This window comes from Galeopterus variegatus, unplaced genomic scaffold, assembly GCF_000696425.1.
Source record: "Galeopterus variegatus unplaced genomic scaffold, G_variegatus-3.0.2 Scaffold6789, whole genome shotgun sequence".
In the NCBI taxonomy this organism is placed as follows: domain Eukaryota; kingdom Metazoa; phylum Chordata; class Mammalia; order Dermoptera; family Cynocephalidae; genus Galeopterus; species Galeopterus variegatus.
In genome coordinates, this window is record NW_007732900.1 from 35,711 (window position 1) to 48,151 (window position 12,441).

The following is a 12,441-nucleotide window of genomic DNA, read 5'->3' on the forward strand; positions in this document are numbered from 1 at the left end:
AGACCCCGCTGCTCAACTGAGGCAGAGCGGTCATGCTGTTGAACTAAGGCTGTGTGTGTGTATTAGTCCATTTTGTGTTACTATAACAGAAATACCTGAGACTGGGTAATTTATAAAGGAAAGAGGTTTATTTGGCTTATGATTCTGGGACAGCTGCATCTGGCATGGGCCTCAGGCTGCTTCTACTCATGGCGGAAAGTGGCAGCAGCCGGCGGGTACAAGAGGATCACAAGGCGAGAGGAAGCAAGAGAGGAGAGGGGAGGTGCCAGGGTCTTCCAAACAACCAGCTCTTGTGGGAACTAAGAGAGCAAGAACTCAATCATTACTTCCCCCTCTCCCAGGGAGAGCATTAATCCATTCATGCGAGATCCACCCCCATGACCCGATCATTTTCCAACACCGCCACACTGGGGATGAGATTTCCGCATGAGTTTTGGGGGGCAACACATCCAACCTCTATCAGTGTGTCTGAAAGAAAGACACATAGAGAAAACCTTGGAACCAGATACTTTGAGTTGTAACTTATGATGAGCTCGCTGTCTTCCCAGTCCCCTCCTACAGATGCCTAGATATGAAACGTTCCTGGGCAACACTCAGAGGTGTATGCAGGGAAGAGAGGCCCTTTCTTGACTCTGCCTTCTGAGTTTTGAATCTCTGCTTCCTCCCCAATTCACTGATGCAAGAATGACTTTCTTCTGCAGGGCAGAGAGGCCACATCCCCTTGTCACCTGGCCAGGCAGGCTTTAATGCTTCCGCCACAATGCAGAGGTTTGATGTGGTTGGTGTAGGGCAGCCCGCAAGGCTTCGATACCAACATCTGTGCCATATTTTTATACAGGCAAGACAGGAGAAGGGTCAGGAGGAGGAACACATGGCCAAATCATTTTACAGGGGGTCAGAGCAGTAGGACTACACTGCGCAGCACTTTGGCAGCCCTGGGATCAGGAAGATTGTTTACAAGGGCAATCAATTTGACCTTGAGACTGGCAAGTGCATTCTAACTGGGATGGTCAAGGTCACATTGTCCTCACCTGTCCAGTACCACCTTTCCTGTGAATTTCGTCCACAAGCCCAGGTGAGTGGACACATGCTTTCTTCTGCACAGATGGAAAGGACATTCATGCTGGAGAGTGTAGGCAGGTGACGCCTCCGTAGCATACATCCGGCAGCTGACTAGAGCCCAGCCTGTGACACACAGTGAGCAGGCATTACGGCTACTGGGTCCCAAGTGAGGGAGGCCCTCTGCCCCACCCAGAAAGCTCACTGGCTCTCCACCACCTGCAGACCTTCCCTCCTCGTCCCTCTTTCACCACCATGCCCACTTTCCTCTGCTGACATTGCCCACCCACTATCTCAGCAGGCCAGATGTGGGACCACCTGCTCCAGGAAACCTTTCCTGAGGACATGGAAGAACTATGGGCTCTGTCAGAGAACGACCTTTTCTGAACTTACCCTCAGATGCATTAGTCCCCGCCAGTTACACAGGAAGCTCCTGGCAGCAGGGCCTGGCCTTAACTACAGAGCATATTGCTGGAACATGGTAGGTGCTAGAAAAGTGTGCTGAAGGAAGGAATGCAGGAGCACCAACATGAGATGAGCACTCACTGTCCTGGGGCTGCGTCTGGTGGCTGAGCCCTTCTACAACATTCCCGGCACCTCCTTACTGCTCATTGCGATAATTTCTATAGAGAGTGTCAGCATCTAACTTATCCCACCCAAGTCCTGGGGATAGATGCCACCTTCCCTTCTTCCCTTTAAGCCTTGGGCTGGGCAAGTGCTAACTGCTCAGCTGACACTGGCTGGCTTCCAGGAAAAATGGATGGATGGGTAATAAACCATTCATTTATTTATTTGGGCCACTTATATTCTGAAACCTAGAGCTCAAATGCTACATCCTTTCAGGGAGCAATAATAGCAAATAAAAGAAAAGTAGATGTATTTGACCTTTTCTACCAGAAAGAAAAGTCAGTTAATGAACTTCAACCATCAACTGATTTCTGCTTCTCTTGCACGAGGATGTTGAGGAACCTGGAGCAGAAAGAAAAAAGCCCAGTGCAGGCCAAGAAGACTTTCCACGCCCGCAGAGGCCACGGCTTCTTCCCAGCAGCTGTCCTGCTCCTAAACCCTAATTAGACTCACCCAACGCCATTACTGCCTCAGAGCACTTGGCAAAGTGACTTCTCCAACCAGGTCTGTAGGTTCCTTGAAGCTGAATACTCAATAACTGGCACCACCTTGACGCACCATCAAGCAATAGATACCTTGTCATTGCGGGAACTCATTCTCCAAGGGCCACTGTGACAAACCTGAGTTTCCTGTCCTGATTTTAAGGCTAAAATGGTCCCCCCTCTCCCAGAACACCCAGGCCTCCTGTGTGAAGCTGTCCACTCACAGCTCTAAAGGAACTCACTCCCTGAGTCCTCGCCGGTGCCTGAATTCGTCCTCCTTTGCTGGGCCAGATGGAAATGGAAGTCAGAAAGGAGGGAGCTCCCTCTGGGACCCCTAAGGCAAGAGGGAAAACCATGTGAGATGGGCTGGGAGGTGTAGAGACACAGCCTTGAAGGAAGAAAGAGCTTCCTAGCACAGCGTCATCTGAAAACACAAGACAAGGGAGGCCCTTGGTGGCAAGAGACGAGTGTCACTTCCATCCCCAGGGCCAGCACCTGACTGCTGCTCTCCATTCACATCTGAGAAATACCACTAGCCCCAAGTACCCAGCTGCAGCTGAGGTCTTGTACTCCATTAGCTGCCCTCAAGCTGTCAACTGAAGCAGAGTGTCACCTGCATTGTGGGGTAGCACCTGTGTGCCCTGCTGCCTCCTAGGGACTGCTATCCTTGACCAGAAAATGGGGAGTTGACTTTGCTGAGGATGTGTGGAATCAGCACCGACTTGGCTGCTGCCAGTGGCAGATTCCGTGAGAGAAAATCCATGCCCAGCTCCACAACGTTGTGGATAGTGAAGGGTGCGGTTTAGTGAGTTCTTGGCTCCCCAGAAAGTGCTAGGCTTTCAAACATTCAACAATTGCCATTCAGTGCCAGGCGCCCAGCTGATGCTGTGAGCAAGACAGATGCAGTGTCTGGACTTGTGGAGCTTTCTGTCTGGTGGGGACCTTGTGATCTTGAGGAGAGCTGTGAACGAAAAGCAGGGCACCCTGGGTCTTCACAAAAAAGTGTCCTCTCATGCCTATCCAATCACAGGGCTAAGCAGCGATCCATTTCTGATCCTAGACCCAACTCTGGCCATAAATAACACCTTAGTCTACCATAAACCCACCCCCAAGGCTGCCCATAGATCATCCCCATCCCAATTCCTGAGCTCAAAATAATCCTAATCCCAACCTCATACTTATGCCTCAGCTCCAGCAAGGAATGGACTTTCAGGCCAGACTCTTTAGTCTGATCGCAGACCAACCCATCAGCTTCCTGGGTAGGATCTGAGCTCACTCCAGCCAGCCTTCTTCAAATGCCCAATATCACTGCTGCTGGCTGAATAGGAACAGCTCAAGGGAGTACAGCCATCGAGGGTGCTCACCCCGCCTTCTTCAGAGGCAAGAGCTCACACGCCTGGCTTCAGGAGCCTTGCTGTCACAATGGCAAGCAGACACTTGGGGAGAAAGCTGAGAAGTAGGGAGTGGTGAACACTGACATGGATGCTGAGCTTTCTGCCTGGAAAGCTTTATCTCTGTGCAGCAAACTCCTATTTATCCTTCAAGGGCCAATCTGAAAAGCCCTCTCTTACACCAGCGGTTCTCAGCCCTGAGAGAATCCCCTGGAGGCCTTGTTATCATACCCATTGTTGGATCACAGCCTTGGTGTTTCTGTATCAGGTCTGGGCTGGGGCCCAAGAATTTGTGTACCTAACAGGCTCTGCAAGAGGCCACTGGTCCAGGGACCGCTCTCACCTTCCCAGGTAGGCCTGCACTTATTCCTCTGTGCCCATTCTGGCCTACAGGGCAGTTGTGTCGGGCTGAAGATGGTCACATCCCTGGAGACCATCGTACTGTGCAACGTGTGCAGATTCAGCTGCACGCAGCACTTGGAGGGTGGGACCTGGAGAGAGCAATGTTAACTGAGGGGCTCTCCTGCCTACCATGCCCGTCATTGGGTGGAAGGAGCCCTTGCTGGGAGGCCCAGTTAGTGATCCCTGGAGGTCTCAGGCCGCACCTTCCTCCCAACCTGGCTGGCCTGCCAGAAGGGCATCTAGCATCCCAGTACAGAGATTTGGATACAGGGTCCCTAGACACAAGCCAAGAAATGCACCCAAAGTGGTCCAAGCCAACTGCCTCATCTGGAAGCCAGCTCTGCACTGGGTAGCGCCCTGCAGGACTAACCACAGTGACTGATTGCCTCCTGACTCTCATGGCAGCTGTACGACCCCCAGAAAACGATAGCACTTTTATGGAACTTGGCAGCAAAATGTGTCAAGTGGGGATAATTATAACTCTCCCCAGATGGGACTGTTGCAGGGACTGAGTTAAAACATGTTAAATGCTGAGAACAGTACCTGGCACATGGTAAGCAACTGCTAATTGTTTTTAAAAGAGACAATCACAGTCCTTTCTAATCCTGGATGCATTGGACAAACTAACATAAGGGCTAGTCTTCACCTGGAAGATTCCTAAGGGCAGTTCTGCATATTCGAGCTTCTGTAACCATCACGCCAACTTGAGTAAGATGCTATTCTTTCTTACTGAGTTGTGAGGTTCTTAGTGATTGATAAGGTCTAGCGCTCCATCTCTAAATCCATTCAGTGAGTCTTTATTGACACCTACTATGTGCTAGATACTAAGTCACAGCTGTACTTGCTCACGCTGGGTCGCAGAGTCCAGCATCGGCTTGATGCTGCCGCCGAGGACTCTGAACACCGCACCCCCTACCCGCCTGGACTCCTGGCGTGTGCGCACTCTGCGTCTTTGCTGACTGGGCCTTGCTTCAGCCTCTTCCCCACCCCAGGCTCCGTGCTGGCCCCAGGTCCCCGGCCTGGCTCTCCTGCTCCCCTGCTCCTGGCCTCCAGCCTGGAGTCCGTCTCTTCCCCCCACCCCCCAGCCTTCCAGACACCAACAACCAGTTTCTTATCAGAAAGAGGCATCTGGTGGCTATGCTGGAGAGAATGACCTCATAGCACTATAATTAAGGTGATTATCTGAGTGGAAATGACTATTATGAAACATCCTTCTCTTTTAATATGCGTAGTCGTTGTAACAGGAACATGGGACTTCCATGTTAACACTGATATTTCCATGGTATAATAAATCCTTTTTTTCACTCATCTCCCAGAGGAGAGGAGACATTCTGTGCAGCAGCTTAAGGTAATGTACAAGTCGCAGCTGTTCTTGAATTTCTAGCCCTCTGGCCAGATCACTGAGCAGCGAAAAAATATTCAGAAATTTGGATAGAATCACAGGATGGCCCGTCCCACAGGAGGGTCGATACAAAGACCTATGGAGGGTTCTCAGGGAGGAACCCCCAGGCAGGAGCCCTGGAAGGGGCTTCTAAAAGAGAGAAAGACAGAAAGAGCACTCCAGAGGCAAGAGCACAGGCTGGGTCCCTACCCACCATTGGATGAGCTGTGTGATGTGGGCCTGTCACATCTCTAAGCCTCAGTGTCCTACCTGTGAAATGGGCTAATAACACCAGTCAACTCACAGGATTGCTGTGAAGACCACATGATGTAGTTGATGGAGGGCAACCAAACCAATACCTGGTATAAGCGGACACTCCTCAAATGGTGTGTGTTAAACTCAACAGTACATGTCTTCATACACACCACAGACACATACTGATCATCTGCCTGGTACAGGCACCAGCCTCAGCACGGAGACACAGCAGGGAGCTCACATGGTCCTGGAGTGACTGGGGATTTGCACGGTGCTCTCCAGCTCATGCACCAGCAGAGTCTGGATCTGTGCATCTGGCCGAAGGTCTGTGTGTGCAACACACCACACCTGTCCACCTGGACACATTCACAGAGCTGCTCACATGTGAGCAGAGGGTGCAGGTACCAGCCTTGGTGCAGGGATATGGTAGGGAGCTCACATGGTCCTGGCGTGACCTGGTGGTTTGCACCATGCTCTCATATTGTCGGTGGCCAAGCAGAGCCTGGGTCCAGGTCTGTGTACCTGGCCAGAGGTCTGTGCATGCCCCATGCCATTCCTGTTCACCTGGGCCTGTTCACAGAGCTGCTCACATGACAGCAGAGAGTAGTGCAGGTTCGGCTGAAGTGCTGCCAGGTGTGGAGAGCCTCCTTCCCTCACCTCAGCCTCTTCTCTTCTGTTCCCAGAGCTCAGCCCATTGATAGCCTTCACCGTGATGGACATCGCCATCATTGCAGGTAAGCTGTCATTGCAGGGATGCTTCAAGCAGCTGGGAGGGTCAGAGGGAATACCAAAGGGACAACCAGCCTGAGGACTCGGGTGAGTGTGTCTGTGGCCAGGGCTTTACCTCCCTCAGAAGAATGTGGAATATGAGTCTAGCCCTGGTAAGAAATATCCAGTATTTGTCCTGATGAAGGGGGCGCAGCCAGAGGGGACAGGGGTGAGTAAGAGGAGCCTGGACCATGTGTCAGGAGGTGTCCTTCTCAGCGCTGTTGACCCATAGGGACTCAGGGGCTGGGGACAGATCCGCTCCAGTGACAGAGGTGTGGGTGGGAGGGTGGGAGGGCTGACCAGGGCTGCCTGGACTTCTCCCCCATCTCCCTCATCCCACGCTGTTCCCTTGCCCTGAGTCTCACATCCCATCCCTTCATCCTAAAGGAAATGCCGTCCCGCCCTTGCCTTGCTTTAAACCCTGTGCAGCTGTGACCCCAAACTGTGTTTCAGGAACAACCAAGTTTGGGTGGTGTTGCTTGCTCTGTGTCCTTCTTTGAGATCCGTGCTTCCCACTAGTTTATTCATTGCTCGGGGAACTCCCTCAATTAAAAAGCAGTAGCAGCAGCAAGCAGTCAAAGTTACCGGTTCAGTTTTCTCCAGCCTGGCATTCTCCACCTCACTGGACCACGGAGCTCTTCTCTTCTTACTGGCCGGCCCCCTCCTCACCTCCCTGCCCTTCCCGAGTCCCAACAGAGGTGAAAGGCCAGCCAATTCCCAGCACATTCCAGCCTTGGCACATCGTCCTCTGCAGGGATCGCCTCCCTCTTCAGTCCTCTCTGTGACCAGGTTCTGCTCCTCCTGCCAGAACTGTCTCAGTCCTCACCTCCCAGCAGTGAATGGGAGCAGTGTGGGTGGGGAGCGGCGTCCTGCCTGTGGAAAACACAAACCACAGCTCACGTGACAAACCCCCATGTGCGCAGTTAACAGCCCTCATCTTTTTTCCCCCTAGGGGGTGCACATAGGGCAATCAACTCTTCGCAGGTTTCCAGGACTTTCCAGGCCTTAGCACGGAAGGTCCCATGCCCCAGGAAACCCCTCAACTGGGACTGAGCTGCTTTGAAACATGAAGCTCTGAGTCCCGTGAGCCCTCAGCTTCAGGCCCCCACACGCATTACATACATTATGCACACACAGCAGGGACCCCTTATAGATGTGAGCCCCTCTAGCCAGGCTCAACCCTGGGATATTGCTCTATCCTGTCTGCAGAGTGCTTAGCGGAGGAAGGAAAGGGAAGAAAAGAAAGAGGGAGGGAGGGAGGGAGGGGAGAGAAGGGATCATTTTACGTGGGCACAGGTGAGGGGCGAGCTCTCACACCAGGCAGGGAGAAGCCTGAGGAACGAATGAAGCAGTCTGTCTGTTACAGCAGCACATCTGTCCCGACACAACCTCCGTGGGTCCTGACCCCCTGCCCCAGGTTCCAGGGCCCCAGACCAAACTGCATTTCTTCCCACCTGCAGGTGTGATCACCGCTGTGGCCATCGTTCTGATCGGCCTGATCTTCGTCGTACTATGCTACATGTACCGGCACAAGGGCACCTACCATACCAACGAGGCCAAGGGCACGGAATTTGCTGAAAGTGCAGATGCGGCTCTACAGGGTGACCCTGCCCTCCAGGATGCTGGTGACAGCGGTAGAAAAGAGTACTTTATCTGAGGGACATGAGACCTCACCTCCCTGAATGACTCCTCCGATTCCACGAGGGAAAATGCACCTGCACCCCACCACCACTACCGGCACCACCAGGCAGACCATGAGATCACCTGCCTCTTCCCAAGATACCTGGAACACTAGGTACCTGCCTGGGGAGGAAAAAAGGAGGACCCAAGCTGCATGAGGCCTCTCCGAGGGACCCAGTGAGGCAGCAGCCACCCATGAGGCCCGCCTTTGCTCTGCCAGGGAGAAAGAAAGAATGGGCACACAGGTCTCCCTGCACAGGATGTCATCTCATTGGCGTGAAAGTCCATGCTGGGGTGAGTGGGGTGGGTGGTCCAGGGGCTGGGGAAGCAAGGAAGTGAGTCATCCATACCCTGACTGGGATAATGGCAGTCCTTGACATTTGGGGGGAACAGCAGGTGCCAGAGCTAAAAGGTATCTTTGTCTCCCATTGATCCAGCTCAAAACAATTGGAAATAAATTTGAAATGTAACCGAGCACTCAGAGTCAAACGGCATTACCGTAATTGTCTGGGGAAACATAATCGCCACCCAGAGCTTGCTTCCCACCCACACGACTTTGTGTTCTCTGACAGCGTCTGTGTACAGGGGGCTGGGATGGTCCACTTCTGGCTCCCATGGGCCAGTTCTCTGAGAGCGCAGACCCAGACCGTGCAGCCGGCTCCTGGGCCTGCTGAGGAAGGGAGGACGAGTGACCAGCATTCCCTCCCCAACGTGGCACCAGCTGCATGAAACAAATGGAGGGGTGAGGAATCCCTCCAGAAATAGACTGTCCCAGTGGCCAGGGCCTTGGCTGAAGCATTGATTTTCTAATGCACAATTTCATAAAATAATGGACATGTTAAACAAATCTGAGTGAGCCCATCCTTCCCAAAATGCCGGTGACAATGGCATCGAGTGGTGCAGCACAGGCTGCAGAGCCCCACTCCCTGGACATGCATCCCTGCTTCCCTTTTCTGGTCCCAGGACCTTGGGCAACTTGCTTGACCTCTCTTGCCCAATGTCCTCATCCCTCCAGTGAAAATGGTGCTAGTAATGGAAGCTCTGTGAACCTGAGTCGCAGTGGGGAGGGCAGGCACCAGTGTGCCCAGAGCTCGGTGCTCACTACCTTCTGATGTCCGTCACTGGCACTGATCAGACAGTGTGTGTGTGTGTGTGTGTGTGTTGGTTAGCAAACATTCCCCATTGTACCACATCTAAATGCTTCCTGAGGAGCAGCCATGATTGAAAATGAATAGCAGAGAGAGAAGATGGATTCATTAACCGTTCCCTCCCATGCCAGTCTGTCTAAAATTCCAAACAGCTCAACAATCACTCAGAAACCAGCAACTCCAAGATTAAAGTCTGTACCCCAGGGGCCCAGGGTCACTTCAAGAGCCCGCTCCAGCTAAGGTTATTGAAGCTGCGCTGTCTCCACCTGAGAGTCAGCCAAAAGGTCCCTCATCTCTCTCCCTAAGAGGAAGATGGGGATCTAAGCTCAGCCGGGAAGGCCACCAACACAAGGAGCTGGAGGTCGAAAGGCTGTGGTGGGGAGAGATGTAGAGAGAGCTTGCAGAAGCTGATGATGGCTGGAGCCTGGTCAAAAGGCCAGACCCTTCTCTGGGTGACCTGAGCTCCCTGGCCCTGCACTTTCTCATCTATAAAATAAAGGACTTGGCTGTATCCATATGTCTCAAACTGTGATCTGTAGAACACCGGCATGGCAAAATGATTATAGAATCATTTCAACAAAAAGGTATTCCATGTGCAAATAAATTTGGAAAATGACATATTAAGGGAATTTAAGCCAGTGCAGGGCTTCTCAGCATCTTGACTGGTCCAATGTTGACAATGACTTGGGGGAGGGGAGCAGAGTAATGCAGCATTTCCCAAATGCATTTGGCCAGAGACCCCATTCCTTTACAGAATACCTGTTACAAACTTGTGCACCGACTATTCCTTGGAACACATTTGGGAGACACGATACTAAACGACCTCTCACATCCCTTTCAGTTGTGACATCACTGCAGAGTCTTGAGTGTAGGGGGGCATTAGCCCTTGTCTTCAAGGCTTGTGAGCACAGATGTCTGTCCAGTGGGCACAGAGGTGACACCCAGAGCCCACACACCACCTTGGTTTGGAAAAGGCTCCAGGAAGACAATGACCCTGGAGCCCCTGATCCTCCCTGGGGGCTGGTGCCCTGTGAGGAAAGGAGACTGGTCACTTGTCCTCCCTCCCTGGGCAGCCCAGGAGCCATCTTTTCTGCTTGTGCTCACAGAACTGGCCAAGGAGCCCGGCTCCCTGGCCCCTCTCCTCCCCTCCATTAACCTCTCATCCTTACTCTCTTTCCTGCCCACTGTCCTGGAGAACTACTGAAACCCACTGGGTCCTGGGCCCAGCCAGAATCAGGCCCAATAGCAGCAAGCAGCCCTGACACAGAAGCTGCAGGCCCGGGTCATCCAAGGTGGCCCAGTCCAGTTGCCATTGAAATAGAGCTCCCTACACCCTCGTAACATACGCTATCTGCTTCTGTAGAATTGCTTGCTTAACCTAAGTAATGCCATTTTACCCCCGTCTGACCTGCAGACTACCCCCGCCCCTGTGCATGAGAAACCATTGACTTTCTCATAAAAACAGAAACCGTTGCATAGAAACAGGAGCCATACACAGTGAACTAGTACATGGGAACAGGAACCATACACAATGAAAATATGTATGCTTGACTGCTCGAATGGCTCATTCTTGGCTTCAGTGACCTAGCTCCCTAGCTTGTTTTGTGCACCTGGACAAACCCGTGTGCCAATGGGATGTGGTTTTTGCCTTTAAAAACCACACAAGACCAAGGCCTGAGGCCATTCTCCCTTGGTTGCTTCTTGAGAGACGGTCGCTGGCCAGCTGGAGTGAATAAACTGCCCTTTTCTGCACGAGTGGCATGTAAGTGCATTCTACACAAGACCAAGGCCTGAGGCCATTCTCCCTTGGTTGCTTCTTGAGAGACGGTCGCTGGCCAGCTGGAGTGAATAAACTGCCCTTTTCTGCACGAGTGGCATGTAAGTGCATTCTTGTGGGAGGGTGCCTCACAACACCACCAAGAAGGGCGCTGTCACAGACTAACGGCAGAGGAGAGAGGGCCACACCGAGGAGCAGAGCAGCTTAATGAGATGATGCACGTGCACGCACACACACGTGCATCCAGTGCACACGAGTGGATGATAAATCACGCTCCCTCTGGTCAGGCGCCTGCTTGCTTTATCTTTAATCCCTCCCCCAACAGTGCACTGTAGTCACATGGCTCCTTGGAAGAGACATGGCTCAGTTGTTTTCCATTCCTGCCTGAACATTTTCATCATCACAGCAACAGGGATGACTCAGGAACCAACAGGACTTTAACTGGCCCAGTGCCACAAGTAGAACTACAGGCATTTTATGTTTACAATTTAACACGTCAACGTGATGTTATGAAAAGAGAGTAGTTCTCGAATCATACAGAGTTGACCAAAAATCTCACCTCAGGCAGTAACTAGCTCTGAGAACAAGAAAGAGTTGCTTAACTTCTCCATGCTCCAGTCTCCTTATCAACAACATGAAGATCAAAATATTTGAATTTTAGGGTGTTTTGAATATTAATTTAAACAAGGATATAAGCTTGCAAAGAACTGTAAAGGGTCTGAGACTTTACCCCACTCACTTTCAAGTGAGCGAGTTGGCCTGTGACAGTTTCATGGATGCTGGCAGAAGACACAAGACTCCTTGGTAAGACAAAGGACTGTGATACAGCCCAGCAAGCCGCGTGAACATCAGCGTATTTACATCAGATCTCCTTGTCCCCAAGTCCCATGTGGATGATGTGGATGGCCTCAGAGGATGCTTGCCCACACAGTGGTTTGAGTTCCAGAAGAGAAACCTCGAACTAAGAAAACCGGTATCTGTTATAATGGACGGTAAGCACGAAGGGAGCCCCTGTCTCTGTCTTCCAAGACTGTTTAATGAAAAGGTAGTCAGAACAAAGGGCAGTTCCTTCCTCACTCACCAGATGTGAAAAATTTGAGAGACCCGTGGAGGACTGTCTCCCCACAAGGTAAGCACTGTCTAACACATTGCCCGGCACCCTGAGAGTGCTCAGTAACTACTTTCTGAATGAGCAATGTGCTAAATAAATGGGCTCATAGCCCTTAAGGTATCCCAGACTTCTCACCAGAAAATCAGAAACATCTGCTTCTTAAGCCACATGGAGAATTTAATGTGGAGAACTTTTCTTCATCCTTTTGCTGGTGTGTGGGAGATAGGACTGCAGAATTTGTTGGTTTTATTGTCTTATGATCTCAGGAACACCTAGAGGCCAACAGCCATGGGAACGGTTTAGTTCACCGGAGGATCCATAAATCTAGATCCCTGGTAATGAGGTTGGGTGGAATTTGCC

The 12,441-nt window shown here is 51.7% G+C and overlaps 1 protein-coding gene across 1 annotated transcript; it reads left to right on the plus strand.

The window, feature by feature from the left end:
* Nucleotides 1-1,006: 1,006 nt before the first annotated feature.
* Nucleotides 1,007-9,704, plus strand: LOC103606700 (glycophorin-C-like). Its single transcript, XM_008591255.1, has 4 exons — nt 1,007-1,075; nt 3,953-4,043; nt 6,260-6,331; nt 7,826-9,704. Exons 1-4 carry the CDS (start codon nt 1,007-1,009, stop codon nt 8,020-8,022), a joined length of 429 nt encoding a protein of 142 aa, XP_008589477.1. The 3' UTR covers nt 8,023-9,704.
* The last annotated feature ends 2,737 nt before the right edge of the window (nt 9,705-12,441 follow it).

Coding starts and splice junctions, on each gene's coding strand:
- LOC103606700 (XM_008591255.1), top strand. CDS start 1,007: ATGGTCAAGGTCACATTGTCCTCACCTGTCCAGTACCACCTTTCCTGT. Junction 4,044..6,259: donor CTGCACGCAGCACTTGGAGG/GTGGGACCTGGA, acceptor CCCTCACCTCAG/CCTCTTCTCTTCTGTTCCCA. Junction 6,332..7,825: donor GGACATCGCCATCATTGCAG/GTAAGCTGTCAT, acceptor TCCCACCTGCAG/GTGTGATCACCGCTGTGGCC.